Below are 18,161 nucleotides of genomic sequence, written 5' to 3' on the forward strand. Positions count from 1 at the left end.
GTTAGAGCGATAAAGGAGGAATAATCTTTGTTGTTTGTTGGGTTATTCAGTGTCCTAGATATTCCTCAACCACACAAACGAATTTTATGCGCTGCTGGAATATGAAAGGACCTTGTTGCTTCCCTCTTTCACCAAAGAAGCCATCTGTAATTGCAGTTGGTACTTATGAAACTGCTGTCGGTATCTTAAGTTTCACAAGGAAGCTATTCCTGGCACTACGAAAAGAAAACTCAAATCAGAATTTTATCTTCAGAAGGAGACTCGCTGATCAAACCCACGCACTTTTAGTTTTAAACCATGACCCACTCACTGTACTAATTGCTTGAGTGCTATTTTACATTTATCCCCCTGTTAACCTACGTGGCACCAAAGAAAACAGTTCATACAGAAACTGAGCCTGGTTGTAATCACCTTAAGCGCATCACCTGCTGCATTCTTACCCTCTGTAATTTTTCTGTTGTTAATACCAGTTTAAGCTGCTACCAGAATTATTCCAAGATGAGGAGAAGGTCATCAGTCCCACGTCAGCAACCCCTTCAGGCCGAGTGCTATTGTCCCGAACTCCTATAAAACCAGCCAAGGCCAGACCAGGTCAAACTAGCAAGGAGCATAAGAAAACTGTGGGACATCAGGTGAGTTTGAGGATGCAGCTGTACTAAATAATCTTGCTGTTTATCTTCCTCTGTCTGATAGGTCTTTGGGTATGCTGGTGGTTCCTGGGGTCCCTAACGATTTTGGGGCAGCTGTTAATGACATATAGTTAGGACAGATATGCCATAATTAGTAATATATTTTGATCCAGAATTTCAGGGTACTCAATTCTTTTTGCGGTGCCAAATCAGTAACTAATGTTTTTTTCAAAGTAGGTTTAACATGTTGGATGCTGAGAAGCTTTGAAAATCTTGTACTGGGTCTTTTTGGTCATTTTTCACATTCTCTGAATCAATTCAAAAGTATGACTTCAGGCCTCAGAAAACTGTCAGGGGCTGAACATAAAATATCCATGTGTATGTGCCAGAATTGTATTAAAAGCAGGTAAATCAATATGGCTTTATTTTTTGTTAATTTCCAGTCAACAGATTCAACATATTTTCTCAGGATGGTTTTGTCCTCAGCTAGTACATTATGCATGATGGATTGTCCCTTGGAATATTCATAGGAGCCAAATTTTGACAGTTTGGTACTGAGTTTTGATCTATTGGCCAGCCTGTACCACTGTGCTATTGGGCAGTTCCACTTCACTTTGCCTGGGACTTCTAGGATATCTTCCGAAGTTCTCATCAGTAGGTCTGGCACTGGAATCACTGTGGCTGAAGGAAGTGATGATTGTTATTTTCTGTTGATTTTAAATTTGATTTAAAATTGATATAAAATTAAATGGGTATTTAGCAATGCCATGAATTTCACTCATGAAGAGATGGATTGGGCAAGTTGTAGGGTAGAAGAGATAGGCAGAAACTGAAAATACCTCGGTTTATTTTTGTTATTTATCACATGCCTGCAGGGACTTTTACTCCCATAAAGCCTAACATTTAGAGCTCTGGTTGTAATGTAGCTTACCCTGAAAGGATATCTGGATCTAATATGTGTTGCCATAACAAAAACAAGTTAGTGTTGTGTTTTCTACCAAAAGCACTATTGTGAATAAGCAAGTATCGCTTAATCTGCTTTCCTTAGAAAAAGTTCTTTTAAACATGACTATTGGATTGTTCCTTGATGCTTTTCCTTTCTTTTTCAATAAGTTTCGAAACTCTCTTCATCTGCTGATGGAAACCCTGAATGCTACAACTCCACACTATGTGCGCTGTATTAAGCCCAATGATTTCAAGTTTCCATTCACGTAAGCTGGTTCATGTATGGTTCATATAGGCCTGTGAACGGGAGGGAATTCCTCAGGGACTCAGGATCAAGATTCTATGCTCTGTGTTTCTATGTTTCTGCTAAACATTGCTCAGTTGTGAGAGAGCTGGTGTGCCTCATTTCTGTTGTGTGCTTGTTGTGCGTGTATATGTTTGCTTACTGCAGGGTATGTTTGGGATTGAATAGAGGGAGAAGTTCTTTCTGAGCTTTTTTTCTTTGATGATGATATGTGAGAAATATCTGCAGTTTCATTCTAGCTGTTTTGGATTTGACTGACAGCATATCTTACATTTGCTGGAATTTGCTTTTGCTAATTCCATTGTTTTCGTATTCCCAGTTGTTCCCTGCCTTCTTGCTCAGAGCTTTTCTGAAATGCCTGTTTAACATCTGGGCACACAAAGACCTCCATGACCACGTGTGTCAGGCAGGCTGCTGAGAAGTGGGACAAGACTTCTTTAGATGAGCATCTTCAAGCAGCTCAAGCCATTCTGAATTCCATGATCAGACTGTTATCTGTTATTGCTGAGTTGTGGAAGAACTAGATGTACTTGCTATCCAGTTGTCACATCTCACATATCCAAAGTACTGGGTAACACAAGACTCCACACTGACAGGTTCTTTTCATTCCTACATAGATTTGACGAGAAGCGAGCAGTGCAGCAGCTGAGAGCTTGTGGTGTCCTGGAGACCATCCGAATCAGCGCGGCTGGTTTTCCCTCCAGGTGTGTTTGCTGCGTTTTTAGATTGCTTTCAGCTAGCTATTCTTTGTAAGATAATTGTTTGTTGTTTGGACTGACTCTATCTCTGTTCTATGGAACAGGTGGACGTACCAAGAGTTCTTCAGCCGTTACCGTGTTCTGATGAAGCAGAAAGATGTCCTTAGCGACCGAAAGCAGACATGTAAAAATGTCCTGGAGAAGCTGATTCTGGTACTAGATGTAGTCCTTAGAGCATTTGGAATCTGAAGGAATAAAGATAGGTCTCGTTGCTCAGTGCTGTCAGCCTTTGTCATACCTCAGCAGCCCTTTGCTTTACCCCCTGCCTCCTTTTGCAGCTCTGCATTTCCAGGCTATGCTGTGTTGAACCTGAACTGATCTGGTTTCTTGGAATTTCTTAAGAGCCAATGAGCAGTGGAGGAAATGAGGCTCCAAAGAGACAGTTTTAAGTATTACCCACGTAGAAGGTGGTTAATTGAGACTTACTCAGAAGAGAAATAAATAAAGTTTACTAAAGATACAAAAGCAAGAAATGTTCCTTGTTCAAGTGCAGTGTCAGTGTTAAGATGTTTATGGAAATAAGAAAAATAAGCTCTCTGAGGACAAGTTGGAACTTGGCTTTCCAAATTCTGTGTCATTGGCTGGACTGAAGTAAAATCTTCTGCCTTTCATTCCAACTTGATATCAAAAAATTAACAAAGGACTTGTTTTTATCATACCTTTGTATAGTCTCAAGGTTTCCCTCCAAGGAGCACTGCAGCCATTCAGAGATAGAATATTATTTTCTTTCTGCTTTAGTTGTGAAATTTCAGATGTATTTCAGTGGCATAGATATGTTTTGTTCTGGCTCAGTCTTGACGGCAGTAAATGATAAGTACACATTTGAAGTCTGAGCTGTTTCCTTTATACTGTGTAATATTGTTTAAAGTAGGCAACTGGGAGGGGTTCACCCACTGTTTAAGCAAGAAATTACAAATGTGCATTGCCTGTATCACTTTCATCCTCTGGGCCCCCTCTTCATCTCTTGTAGCCTTCCATGTCATTCACAAACTTTGTGGCATTCTTCTTTAAGCAAATACCTTGTTTTATTTCTTTAGGCTCTGCTTGTGACCTTATTATGTTAATTTGTTAACATAATCATACAGAGAAAATTCTCTCCTTCAGTAGCTAATTGAAGTCTAGATTTTCTTTAAATATTACACAGGTAAATTTGCCTCTTTACTAATGGTACTTTCATTTAGCCTTCATGCCTTTTTTATTATTATTTTTTTAAATCTGCTAACATTTAGTGCTATAACTGATTATCTTTTTACCTCTGAAAATAGGACAAGGATAAGTACCAGTTTGGTAAGACAAAAATATTTTTCCGGGCTGGTCAAGTAGCCTACCTTGAAAAAATAAGGGCAGATAAGTTGAGAGCTGCCTGTATCCGCATCCAAAAGACAATCCGAGGCTGGCTGATGAGAAAGAAGTACATGCGTATGAGGAAGGCTGCCATCACCATTCAGAGATATGTCAGAGGGTACCAAGCACGATGGTAAGCAATACTCTGGGGAAAATCCACACTAGCCTCAATTCAGATACCTTTAAGTAGGACATTCAAATGTGATATATTTCCTCTCTCCTTTCTATGCTGGCTGAAAGGAAATGATTTTACAGGGAAATTAAGGAAATTGAATGTAATGAGTGTGTCTCTCCTGACTGTTTTTGACCTTTTGACAGTACACGCTGGCCAGATGATGCTTAGAACAGTATGTTGTTAGTAGGAGCAGAATAAAAGTAATGCTAGGAGATATGTCTGCAAGTGAGGGCTTCTGGTTAAATTGTCATTACCCAGTTTCCATATCCACTCCCGACTGGGTCTGTGCTGCTTAGAGAAGTTATTTGTCATCCAGAATGCAGCTGTGAAGGGAGATAGGTCAGTCAGAGTCATTTGTTTGGATTTAGTCCTGAGGGATGGCCCTGCGTGAGACAAAGAGTAGAAGTGAAGGTGGCATCATTAAAGACAAGATGGTTTTGAAGACTGTAAGTATTTACCTTTGAAGAGAGGCTTATGTCACAATGCTTTGCAATTGTCTTCCTGGGAAGACCAAGAATGAGCAAACATTTGCTAAAGGGTGAGTTTAGGAAAGGAAGTCTGAAAGCAAAAATAGGTTTAAAGCTGGAGAAAAGGTGATGAGAAAGGAATTTATTTTGCCAGCTCAGTAGCACTGTTTCTAGAAGAAGTGAAAACATCTCCTGGAAAACCTCTCAAGGTTTCTCTTTGTTGTTCTGTTGTACTGCCATACGGTAAAATAGCAAGTCAACATGTGGTACTGCTGACAACACTAGAAAGAAACTGAAGGGAAGTACGTAGCTCTTAACAAAGTGAGTGAAGTTACAGGTTGTAAAAAAATAGTATTTAAATGTTGGAAAACAACTACAAGTATTATTGTGATCTTTCTTGCATAGCTATGCCATGTTCCTACGGAGAACACGGGCTGCCATCATTATCCAGAAGTTCCAGCGTATGTATGTGGTCCGCAAAAGATACCAATGCATGCGAGATGCTACTATTGCTCTTCAGGCTCTTCTAAGAGGTTACCTAGTCAGGAACAGGTACCAAATGGTAAGAAATAATGTTTTATTTCTTTACTCTAACTTTATTTCCTCGTACCTTGAGAATGAAGTTGCTTTCTGGTGTCCCCTTGGGAACCTACATGCTGTTATGCATAATGCTGAAACAAATGGATAGAGAGGCAGCACCTGGAAATTAGAACGTTCTGATATTGTAATCAATGAACTACTCATTTCAGAGGTGTTCACATTGTCATCTAATATGAACGCATATTTCTGTGCAGTCAGTGAAGCATCTAACAGGGATTTATAGACAAGAAAATGTTTTCATTTGTTATATGGAATGTAGAGGCACTTAAAATAAATACTGAAAATAGATTTTTGTGCATATGTTTTCATGAGTCCAAATCAGCATTGCTCACATCAGCATGCATGTATGATGTGGTAGTGTTCCTATTCCATCTCTAATTTCAGTGAATCATTGAAACTGTGTAAGGGTGGAGAGAATATGCGAAGGACACGAATGTTAGCAAGGAGATTAAAACTTTGTCAGGTTCTTGTGTTTTTGCATTGATGTTGGCTTCATTTTGGAGATAAATTGCTATAATCCTGCCCTAGGGATACTGATAACATTTTCTTGACTGCCCTTGATAAAAAATAAACATTTTTTTAAGGAAATTATAATTTCCTTTTCAGTGATTATAGGACTGGAAACAGAATTGGGATTTGAATGATTAGATTACAAAATGTGATCTTGCATGGTACTTCTCTGTGAGAACTGTTTTAAGTAGCGTCCTTACCAGTAAGTTTGAAAACAAGCAATCCCTGATCAGAATTTCTAACTTCTGTTTGCTTTGCTTGACTCAGTAATTTTGTGAAGGTCTCTATTTGCTTTTTTTTATTAGAGTTCTTGGCATCTTCAGTGTTAGAAGCCATATTGTATGTTGTAAGATTATATATGTTTATAACTGTGGTCTGACAGATATGACAGTATGATGCAGGTCACTGCACAGTTGGGCTAATGGCCATCCTTAGGAAAGTGGTTCAGCTGCAGTAGATGGTTCTGTAGACCTGAAGTTAGTCATGTGAGTGGTATATACCACATCTGTCCTGTAGCACGATGCTATATAGATCTGTCTTATTCCCTGTTAATAAAAATGGGTCAGTGGGCAGAGTGGTGGTGGGTTGGTGGTTGGACTGGCTGATCTTGGTGGTCTTTTCCAACCTTAATGATTCTGTGAGTCTCTTGTGGATTTCTGGGTGGCTCACCATACATGGTATTTGTACTTGCCTGTCAGGGAATTTCTCCCTAGAGCAGTAAATCGTTCACCACAATAAAACACAAAGTTCGCAACACAGATGAAAGGTGTATTAACTGCATCTGAGTTATGGCGTGTAGACAACACCTTCACAAAGATGCTATTTTACAAAAGCTGAGGTACAGGGATGTCCAGAGACAGAAGCACAAGCTCTGCATGCCATGCATGCAGAGGTAAACACAGCTGTACTGAAGTTCATGATGATTGTGGGTGAGTGAAACTGAAAGATTGTCCTGTGGCTGCACCCTTGGCTGAGCTGTGACTGTACATAATATATGGTGCCCGTGCTGGTAGTTAGGATTGTGAAAGGTATCTGTTGTTGTTTTTATAACAGAGGGCATGGGTTGCTAGTCATATGACTAGCACAAGGAATTTAAAATGGTTGGATCGTCTATTTCACACGTCCTGGGGAAAGCTTCACATCTTGCGATGTGCTTGTTCATTTAAGAAGGAATTTAGTTCCTCCAGAACTTTTACATCAGGTTATCAGGTTATATTTTCCAGGAGAAAATACCTGATAAATTAAGTGACTTGGAGTGTGCTGTTTCATCACTGGTTTGGATGGGTGCAAGAATTCACTGGCAGATGAGGACCAACCCTGCACAATGGAGGTATTCTATGGAACTTACTGCTTTCAAGCTCAAGGTGACAATGCTGTTGAAGGCTAGTTGTATCTTAGTTGTTAAGGCATCTTGGATAACCTGGAAGACGATTTCAGGGAGCTGGTGTGGAAGAGGCAGGAGTGCTAGCTGCATTACTTGCAGTCGGAAGGACTTTGGCTTTTGACCTTGCTGTACTTCGAAGGGATCTATATCCTTAACAAGCTGTGCTTTTTAATTGAGTGCTTGTGTTTCAAGTCCTCAGTTTTTTCTTTAAAAATGAATGCTAAGGCAGAAAGCTTCTATTTCTTAGAATGTTGCCACTTTGCCAGTGAACCTTTTAAATTCATTGACCTGAAAATACAACGCTTTTAACACATTTCAGTTCATTTGCTAAGAAGTATAAAAGACAATAAAATTTGATTACAGTACTAGTTTACTTTATCAGCGTTGTGGTCAGTCAGAGTAAGAATGTGAAACTGTGTATGATCTTTAAGCTGCCAAATCCAGTAAGACAAAATCTGAAATAGTTTTGCTCTTTAGAATAAACTGTTTAATTTGCAGAAGATTTATTATGTGAACTGTGGAGTTCTCAGAGTCCTGTGAGCCTTGTGGGTTTGGGCATGCTCCCTCAGCATAGCTGTGGTCTACTGGAATTCAAGTGCTCCAGACCTGGGGGATTACTGTTTCAATCCATGCGTTAAGGATCCAGAAACACGTAGTAGAATCTTCCTAGTGGAAATCTGTGGCTGACACTTTGACAAAGGTTACTAGCATTCTTGATTGGTTTTCATTAAGGTGATTTTTACAAAATAGTTACAACTTTTTTTTTTTTCTTTTACACCTCAAAGTTATCATTGAAATTTCTGCCATGGGGTGCATTAGAATTATTACAGTCTAAAATTTCTGATTAAAATAAATAGAGCAAAAAAATATTTTTCCATGCTGATGAGTATAAGAAATAGCAAACGAAAAGAAAGAAGAGAAAACTTAGTGGAACTTGGAATTTGTAGTTCAGTCACCTAGGGGATGGCTGTTCTTACAGCTGCTGAAATGTGCTCTGGGTTATAGTGTGTAAAAGCTGCAGGTATGTCTGAAGTGCAGTGATTTTATGCTGCGTATTGATGAATTCTGTGCTGCATGTGTCAATGCTTTTAAGAAGTTTAAAAGTAAAAGAGACAATAAAGAAACATTCTGGTCATCTGGATTGTGTTTGTAATCTTGCCAACAGGTACCATGTATTTTCGTAATTAGCTTCATCTGACATCAGCAGAAAGAAATGCTTGGTTCTTCAGTGTGTCTCTGGTTCTTTCCTTCCATGTTCTTAATTCTGTTTCCTTTTCATTTTATTCCATTTTGTCTTTTACTCTTATTCCAGATTCGTTTCTTTTCCTCTTCACCAGCAGTTTCTCTTTTCAGACCAGGTGTCTCTGTTGACATCATCCTTACACCTTTCATTATGGAGTCTATTGAACTGAGCAGGTGTAACTCTTATACCACTTGTGGTGCTTTTTCTTAACTGTAGATGCTTCGAGAGCACAAGTCTGTTATTATTCAGAAACATGTAAGAGGTTGGCTGGCTCGAGTGCAGTACCGTAGGACCTTGAAGGCAATTGTTTACTTGCAATGCTGTTACCGGCGCATGATGGCCAAGAGGGAGCTGAAGAAACTGAAGATAGAGGCTCGGTCTGTGGAGCGCTACAAGAAGCTTCACATTGGCTTGGAGAACAAGATCATGCAGCTGCAGCGGAAAATTGATGAACAGGTAAAGCTCCGGGAAAACATTTGGAAATCTTGTTTCTTCTGTAGCAATATGGGCATTCACTGAAAATCTCTTCTCTGCCTGGAAATGCTGATAGAAGAGAAAGGTAGACAGCAGCTGAACTGAAATTGTAAAACAAATGTTTGTATCTCTCAGAAGCACTGAGAGAAAGCATCTGCTCCTTTAACTTCAGTCTATCTTTGGAAGTACTCCAATTGCTCAGTTGAAGGGGAAGGTGAGATGATCGTGTTTGGTGTTTGTGGGCTCTTTGTTTAATTTTAGTTCAGTACATTAATGTGTAATCTTAGAGACTGGACTGTTCTGTCACTGCTTTAAGCAATTCTTCTGCAAAACAGACTGAAGCTTTTTGAAAAGAACTGCTCAATTGTTCCCCTGCGTGGGTATTATTTTGTAAGCTACCAGAAGGCTTCCTTAAACCAGAACTTTCCCAACTGCTACTATGTCTCATTTGTCTTTTTCAAAGAACAAAGAGTACAAATCTCTGCTGGAGAAGATGAATAACCTGGAGGTCACATACAGTACCGAGAAAGAGAAGCTTCGGAGTGATGTGGAGAGGCTTCGGATGAGTGAGGAGGAGGCTAAGAATGCAACCAACCGTGTTCTCAGCCTTCAGGAGGAGATTGCCAAGCTCCGGAAGGAGCTGCAGCAGACTCAGACTGAGAAGAAGACAATTGAGGAATGGGCAGACAAATACAAGCGTGAAACTGAGCAGGTAAGTATGCAGTCCCAAGGTGTACAAGCAGATGGTGTCCTCTCACATTTTGCCCAGACTTAACTGCTTTGGTTTTATGTCTGACATTTTTATAGTATTTTTAAGCAGTGTTACAACTGTCCAACCCTAAATAGGCTTGATAGCTAAATATCTGCAGCTATGCTAGAAGAATGTGGTAAATTTATATATTGTGTGAAGTACATGTACTCAGTCTAGTCAGATTTCTGTATTGAAAGACTGCCAGTCCGAATACCCAGGCTCACTCAATTAGTCCAAGATAGCACATCATACAAAGAAATCGTTTCATCTACCTAGAAAGTACAGCTGTATAGATGTCATAAATCAGTTCCATACACTGTACTCAAAGGATACCTGCTTATATCTTGTCTCATTTAACTAATTACCCTGCTGAGCTCACATATGTGTGGGCATTTTAGTTCAGCAGGTTTTGACTAACCCCTTAGCTTTGCTTTAAGTACAAATGTATCAAATAAGTTGTTCACTGTCACAGTTACTTGTTGAAGTTTTGAGTATTGGAAGAGCCATCATTATGTGGTGCTGCCATGATGAATTTCAAGACTAGCTGAATGAAAGGAAAAAATATTAATTGATTAAGCAAAGTGAATCTGATATATCCATAAACAGAGACAAATGAGTAACTGGCAAACTTGAGCACAGTTGAAGTGACACAACTTTTGGGTGGATGTTAGACTGCTGTGTTAATAAATGCAAGGGAATATACAAGAGAACTACGAAATTTGTCCCTGTTTTAGGAAGGTATATTGTTAAGAAATAAACTACATCTTTGGTGTTTCACTGGAAAATGTTATTGCATAATGGAGTGGTCTAAGGCATTTTTGGCATCTGATTGGAAATGGAACAAATGCAGAATGTATGGGAGAATTTGAAGTTGGGTGTATATGAGAAAGTAATTTGAGAAATGAAAATGTCATAACTTAGCTCACAGATTTAATTCTCCAAGGGACCATTAGAAGTCTAAATATTTGAACTCTTACAAGGATGTAATTGCTGTTGGAGCTGTTGATGGAAGATTAAGTGCATTCTGAGCTAAATATTTTATTATCTCTCCAGCTGGTATCGGAACTGAAAGAGCAGAACACATTACTGAAAACAGAAAAGGAGGAGCTGAACCGCCGCATCCATGACCAGGCAAAGGAGATAACAGGTTGGTGCTGTTCTCTTTGCTCAGATTTTGTAATTCATGTTAGCTTGTAAAGTATCACTCTATTGGCTAAATTTGGTTAATCTGCTGTACTTCGTATTAGTTTAATAACTTAATTTCTTTGTTGTAAAAACTCTCACGTCAGAAATATTTACTATTTGAGTTTCTGATTGTGAGTTCGAGATCTGTTTGGTGAGGATTCTTGCTGCGAAGTATAACTTACAAAAGAAGGCTCTGATATTTAATTCAATGAATCTACTGTAGCACAGTTTTCCAGTGTGATTTACTAACTGTGAAGGCAAATGTTGTAGTCCCTGTGTAGGCAGACACTTGAGTGCCTGATGCTTTCCTCATTAGAAGGGTGTAAGTCTGAGCCAAAATTTCTGAGCCCTTGCAGCTGCTGTGTCAACTGCTGCTACCACTGCACAGACAGCAGCCAGCAAACCATAGCTGATTGTCAGAGCTGTGATGGAAGCAGCCGTGATAAGGAGAGTCAGTGTGCTTGAGGTGTAGAACATTTCACATTTTGGTTTTGAATGATGCAGCATTGGCCTGGTGCCTCTTCCTCCTCCCTCCTGGAATCGCTAATGTAAGCCAGCAGCAGAACTCACTGAGAGAACCATTCTGTGCGTATCACAGAAATTCTTTGGTCTTTCATATATTCATCTCGATTGTTGCCTACAGTAGCACAAATACCACAAAACAGTTTCAAATAGCAGAATGTATTCAATATGTGTTTCTGGTGCAGTCCTATGCTTACAGGATGGATGAGCTGCATGATAGGTAGAACTCGAGTTCTCACTTTGGCTTTCTGTTCTCTGTGACAGAGACAATGGAGAAGAAGCTAGTGGAGGAAACAAAACAGTTGGAGCTAGACCTGAATGATGAAAGGTTACGGTATCAGAACCTGCTGAACGAGTTCAGCCGCTTAGAGGAGCGGTATGATGATCTCAAGGATGAAATGAACTTAATGGTGGTAAGTAGCTAAACATCTGAGAAATCAAAAGCTGTACACAGATGTGTTTAGGAAGAGTCTACTGGTGTAATTTAGTAACTGACTGCTGTCAACTCTCTGCTTTTTACCTATACCTGAAAACAGAGCTTTTAAGTCATTGATTAATTAGATTTGCTCAGACAAATCAGGTGTATTTAAAATTTATTTTCTATTTTATGGTAAGAGACTAAATTTCTGCTGAGTCTTTGCTAGGGGTAATGCATACGCCTTCAACCCTTACTTTGCCCTGAAGTTATATACATGTTTTAAGGCTGTTTGTACCAGATTCAGCTTGTACTAAATTTTAGGCAGCTCTAGGAATGTTACATGTGGCAGGAGGAAAAAAATGTTCCTCACTACAATGTCTGGAAATCTAAAGAATTGCCACCTGTGTTTTTCTGCCCTGCCTGAACCTTTCCAGGAAAGTGAGCTTTTCTTTCCCACAAAACTCTTCATTGCTGCTTGATTCTGCTTCCTGCAGCAATACTTGATAGCATAGGATCTGATCTATCTACAAAGGTTTGCCTGTAAACTACTTCTCCATAGGCTTAGGTGTCAAAGAGACCAGAACCAAAAACATTTACTTGTAAATTGTGGTAGCTGTGGAATAACACCAAATATATTACAAGCTAACTTGTAGGTTATAGTCACAGGAAAAAAAGCATACAGTGGTATTGATTTTTTTAATTTGCACTCCAGAGCATCCCCAAGCCTGGACACAAAAGAACGGATTCAACTCACAGTAGCAATGAATCTGAATATACTTTTAGCTCTGAGATCACGGAAGCAGAAGACTTACCACTAAGGATGGAGGTAATGTTTACAAAAAAAACAACACAGCAGAACTTTTCATTGATCAATGATTGAGCTCATTCCTCTCTCTCTTTTTTTGGTGTTATGTTCTTGTGAACATTATATATTGAGAAATCTAATGCTTAAATCTGTCTTGTTTCCATTTCCTTTTTGAGAATAGCTCATTCTGTAGTTAGCTGTAATCCTATTTAAGAAGGCTTTGTGAAAGAATGCTTTGAATTCTTCTGCATCACAGAAAATGCAGACTGAATACCTGGTCCTCCAATTCTTTTGCATCTGTAAAAACATTTGCCTGCCAGTTTTTAAGCACAAACAACTTTTCACCACAACGTAGGAATTCAGAAAACCAATGAGAGTTCCTGAGAAGTCTGTATGCCATGTATTTCCAAGAATAAAAGAGACAACACGACAGCCTGCACTCTTAGGATGTACAATGCATTCCATGTTTAGGATGAGAACCTCACATTGATTATTTTTTTTTTCTTCCATTTCATACAGAGAAATAAAACTCAGAAAACTCAGAAAGTGATTTTCCGACAGGGATGCAAACACCACAACATGAGCATGCTGACATGTTCTGAGCAGTGTCTTTCAGAATTTACCTTATCAGTTACATTTTCACCTTGCAGAATTATTTGAGAAAGATGATCCCATCTTTGGGGGCAGTCAAGAAAAGGACAGTGCAACTGCATGCGATTGGATCTTACGTACAAGCCAAATACCATCTTTTCCTTTGGCTAATAGACTTATTTAGTTGTTATTCTAGCGCCAATTTTGGTGATTTTATTTTTTTTAATAAATGGAGAAAGAAAAAGTTAACAGTACTGTGAATAAATGCATCACTGAGAAGATTAAATCTATATTCACTTTACCCCTTAAAATTAATAGCATATATTAATGATACAAAACCATACCACAAAAACAGACACCATGTCATTATGAAACAATAAAGCCAGCAACCTGAAAGTCCATTTTCTTTTTCCTGAGCTGACAGTGTAGTTTATGAGCCTTCCCCTTAATAGTGAGAGGAGATGAAGTGGAAATGGCTATGCTTGCTTATCTGCTAAGTCATTATTATTAATTTTCTAGTTCCTTTTCTAGGCTTCAAAATTTTATGGTGCACTTCATAGTAAATGCTTTAATCTTCTTGCTACATAAAGTACAAAATGGCTGAGGAGCAGTTTTTTATGGACCTTCAGATGGCAAATGCTGGTCCTTGCCCAGAAAATGGTGAGAAAGCTAGTAGATTAGTCCCAGAACAGGCTGTTTAATTAGCATATTAAAAGGAAAAAGGCATAAAATATATCTCGTAGTGCCTTTTTATGTCATCCCACTTAATTACCTTTGTTAATCATGGATCTAAATCAGCAGAGAGAGTTCTCTGTATCTGAAGAAATTACGGGAGAGATAATTTGAAATGGGGGGAAAGAACAGAAAAAGCATTGGTTTTACAGTTGCTTTCCAAACGATTCTAACTGCAGACATTTTTTTCTCCTTCCCCCTCCAAACAAGTAAGATTGAAAGGTATGCGTAATTATAGACCGCTGTCTGCTGCATTGTCCCTAGTGCTTCCTTTTGCTAGGCTGTAGGCTTAGATATGTTTTATGCAAGTAGATCCTTTTTTAAAATAGCGTTTTGACAGCTGATGAAACGTTTTAGATGCCAGTAGTGAACTCTCAGAATCAAGTAACGTTTCTATGTGTTATTTCTTTTCCCCAGTCTGTTTTTCCCTTTTTTACTCACAGTAGCGCTTCCTTTTGCTGTGGAAGTGGAATATGTCTTGACTTCCTTCTGTTCTTCCTAAAGCAGGAGCCAAGCGAGAAAAAGGCACCATTGGACATGTCTCTGTTCCTCAAGCTGCAGAAACGGGTTACAGAGCTGGAGCAAGAAAAGCAATCCCTGCAGGATGAACTGGACAGAAAGGAAGAACAGGCTCTTCGTGCTAAAGCTAAGGTGGACTCCTTCTAGCTGATCAAATGGTGACTCCAAAGTATCCCTGGTGAAATATCAGCTGTGCAAATGCTGACTGGCTTTTATTAAGTCCTTGTCCTTCCTAGTACTTTATTTTACCACAGATTTTATGCCTGGTACTTAGCACGAGGTACTGATGATTTACTTTTCCAAGGTTCCTGAGATCCCATGATGGAAGTTAACAGGAGCCAAATGCACTGGAGCTTTGGTGTTTTGTTTGTTGAGGAATAAAAATAGCACAATCAAATGTTGAGGAGAATAAGTAATTTCAGGCAGAGTAGCAAGTGCTTTAATCAGAGACCAAGTGCTAAGATTAGACAAGCTTGCTTAACAGATTTAATTCTCCTCTGGGATGGACCCCTTAAGTACTCATAAAAATATTAAACTGATTTTGGCATTTATTTTCAACAGTGAATATCTTAAACATTCTGGCATTCACTGTGCTCTGTTTCATTACCTGTGATAGGTACACGATTTTACTTACATTAATCATTTATGTGTCTTTTTATTTACATTAACCGTTTATGTGTCTTAAACATGCAATTAAGTGAGACATTACCTGTGAGTTCAACTTAAAGCACTCAGCAGAATTTTACTCAGAAGAAGTATTTTCCAGCTGTATAGGTAAAAACTTTCAGCTCTCTTTCCTTTTCCTGCCTCAGCTATAATAAGGAATGGAAAGGATTGTTTGTTCCTTTGTTTTTTCACACTTATCTGTGTTCTTTCACAGGAGGAGGAAAGGCCTCCAATAAGAGGTGCGGAGTTGGAATATGAGTCACTCAAGGTAAATTTAGGAAGGAGTTCTTTGTTATTTTCTAGTGAGAATATTACCACCAATTATATGTGCTAGCATGGTACGTTACATCAGCTCTCCTGTTCCAGAATATTAGCTAGAAAAACCAGAACTGGAATTCCCCAGCAAGTGTTTTATTGTAAGGTTGCCTTTTCTGAGGTATAGAATGTATGACTGGGGCTTAGTGCAGCTTGCAAGTTAATTTAAGCGAAGATAGAGTGATAAACATAGCTCTGTATTCCAAACATGTTCTTTAAATTGATACATACCTTAGGCCACTAACAATTAAAATATTTCTTAATAACCCTGAGTGATGCAGGATTTTCTTAGCCTGTTGACAGCTGTTTGTTGGGAGCTTGCTTTGTTGTTGTTAAGGGAGGAATAGGAGAAAAAAAAAAGATAGTTGTTTCTTTTTTTCCATTCAAATCTCTATGTACTACAGTATGTGTGTATGGGTTCTGTTTTGGCACTTCAGTCTAAAGGTAGCCCTCTCTGTGAAGTCCTGTCAGATGTGCAGCTGGGTGCAGAGGGTTTGTTGCAGCTGCTCAGCTTTTTGCCATGCTGCTGGCTGATGGAATTGTCCCCATTCTTTGCAGCGTCAAGAGCTTGAATCTGAGAATAAAAAACTGAAGAATGAGTTGAATGAGCTGCAGAAGGCCCTCACAGAAACACAGTCTCCAGAGGTAACTGCTCCTGGTGCTCCAGCGTACAGAGTCCTCCTGGATCAACTGACTTCAGTAAGCGAAGAACTGGAAGTACGCAAGGAGGAAGTGCTTATCCTGAGGTCTCAGCTCGTTAGCCAGAAAGAGGCTATTCAACCCAAGGTAAATAGTAGTCAAGAGATGCCCTGGGTAGTAAAGTTACATTATGAAACTGGCATGCCTTATTTAATTTATCAGCTAGCTTGAAAAGGCAGAAAAAATAATGTATGTATCAAAGCCTTTTAAAGTGTAAGTCATTCATCCGTTACTGGTGCACACGCTGCAGTAATTCAAACTGGGAGGCTGTTAATAAACCATCCTTGGGCTTATCTACCAGTATCTCATGAAGATATACAGATCATACCAGCCTGTCAGATACAGGCTGTCTGGCCAAGATCTCCCCAGACTCTTTTAACGATTTGGAAATGATTCTCGTTCGGAGCAGTATCGTATTTCTAGTGAGTTATGTAGTTTGACTGGAAAATTTGCCATGTTATCAGGAATTCTCTTCAATTAATAGTTTAGCAGGAGGTACGAGGACCAATGTCTGCTAAATCTAGGTGGGCTCATAAATGGCTGCACACGAAAAACCAATAAAATTTTATAAAGATAACCTATGAAGATATATAAAATCCATATTATTGCTTGATAGGTATCACGTGTTTTAGAAGAATAGAGTACATCCCCTGAAGTATATTTTCTAAAAAATAATAATAAAGCCATAATTCTGATGAGATATTTAGTGAAGTAATTACTTTGTAAATAAGTTATTTAACCTGAAAAGTTAAATGAGTTACTAATCAGTTCAATTGAAATGAGTTCTCTAGCATTTGTAACTGCAGCAGGGAATAAACAGATGTGACTTCTCTTTCCTTCATTTACTGCAGAAATATATTCATATTTGTCCAAAATCAGTTGAAAGTCTGTGATGCATGAAGGTGCATATATCTTGTTTTGAATGATTAATTATAAAGCAAACAAAACTCATTTTTTCTATGTTATTGTTAACATTATAAATGAATTTTTGAAGATAAATTCTTGAATAACTTGTTCTCAGTAATGGTAGGACCAAATTGCTGTTTTTGCAGCAGTTATGAGTATGAGGGAAATCTGTAGGTGACTGATGGAAAAGTTAGCAGCCAGTTTACGTATTAGATTGGACAATTGCAGCTCAGAGAAAAATTTCTAATGATTTCTCTCTCTTCTTTCTTGCCTACCATTCTGATTGCCAGGAGGACAAGGTACTTGTTATTTTCTACAATTGTTATCCAGAGCTATTAAATTCTATCAAACAAACAGTCACAAATACTTGAGCTATCATTTTCCTGCCTCTCATAAGTAGCCTACATGTATTTGAAGTTCTTACTCTTTACTTTGCTGTTATTGAAAAAACCCTTTTCATTATCCCTTTCCTTACTCCCATCTTCCTCTTCTGTACAAGGAAATAAGTTGCTTCAAAACAAGCAGGTTTAACAGCTTTGAACCGTTGGTTTATGTTAACCTGGACGTGAAAAGAAAGATCCACGTATCAATCTTGTTGGCTCAATCAATGTGTCTTGCTGAGTGTGTTTGAAGAGCAGGAGCAGCACTGTAATTTATGAATCAGATCCCTATTGCAAAATCTATATATTTCACAAAAAAAAAATCCATGATAGGTAGAATTACTTTATAGTGTTTGTTATCTTTGACATGGAATGAACGCAGTCAGGGCTCAAGTTGTGATCTGAAAATATTAGACAAGAATTGCTGTAGGTTCATTTAGTCGAACATGGAGTGTTTAGGAAAATTAGGAACAAAACTGACTTTAAATGAAAGCTGTGAAATGTTACAACTGTAGCAGTTAGTGTATTCTTGAGGATAAATAAATGCATGTTGCTAAGGCAGTATTGTCAGATGAGTACAGTATTTTTACTGTGTAATAAAAGAATTATAGAAAACTGACAAAGATCTCACTGTAATCCTGGGAATATTTTTTTGAGGAGTTTATATGTTCTTTTGGTTTTCACATTGTGTTAGCCATAAGAGAGCTATTCTTCAAAAATTACACCCAGAAAGTTGTTCCTTTGAAAAATTTTACACAGGAAAATGGCACTTAATTTTTTTGAAGATCAGAAGAAAACTCAGAATTACAGCTCTCCTGTGGTAATTGTCCATGGCAGTG

General features: G+C 38.5%; 1 protein-coding gene across 9 annotated transcripts in view; it reads left to right on the top strand.

The window, feature by feature from the left end:
* The window catches only part of MYO5A (myosin VA), an 89,295-nt gene that overhangs the window by 55,482 nt on the left and 15,652 nt on the right, over positions 1–18,161 (top strand). For 5 of the 9 annotated variants that reach the window (XM_065733849.1, XM_065733851.1, XM_065733853.1 and 2 more), the window contains 14 exons: positions 471–632; positions 1,743–1,840; positions 2,496–2,582; positions 2,681–2,789; positions 3,902–4,113; positions 5,028–5,184; positions 8,576–8,815; positions 9,297–9,545; positions 10,638–10,731; positions 11,556–11,704; positions 12,422–12,535; positions 14,342–14,488; positions 15,237–15,290; positions 15,896–16,123. In XM_065733849.1, coding sequence (XP_065589921.1) covers positions 471–632; positions 1,743–1,840; positions 2,496–2,582; positions 2,681–2,789; positions 3,902–4,113; positions 5,028–5,184; positions 8,576–8,815; positions 9,297–9,545; positions 10,638–10,731; positions 11,556–11,704; positions 12,422–12,535; positions 14,342–14,488; positions 15,237–15,290; positions 15,896–16,123 — 2,100 coding nt within the window. The remainder of the gene's footprint in view (positions 1–470; positions 633–1,742; positions 1,841–2,495; positions 2,583–2,680; positions 2,790–3,901; positions 4,114–5,027; positions 5,185–8,575; positions 8,816–9,296; positions 9,546–10,637; positions 10,732–11,555; positions 11,705–12,421; positions 12,536–14,341; positions 14,489–15,236; positions 15,291–15,895; positions 16,124–18,161) is intronic. The other 4 variants (XM_065733850.1, XM_065733852.1, XM_065733854.1 and 1 more) reach the window with 1 other exon arrangement.

This window comes from Cyrtonyx montezumae, unplaced genomic scaffold (genome assembly GCF_038088225.1).
Source record: "Cyrtonyx montezumae isolate F1298 unplaced genomic scaffold, pur_monq_1.0 scaffold_17, whole genome shotgun sequence".
Lineage (NCBI taxonomy): Eukaryota > Metazoa > Chordata > Aves > Galliformes > Odontophoridae > Cyrtonyx > Cyrtonyx montezumae.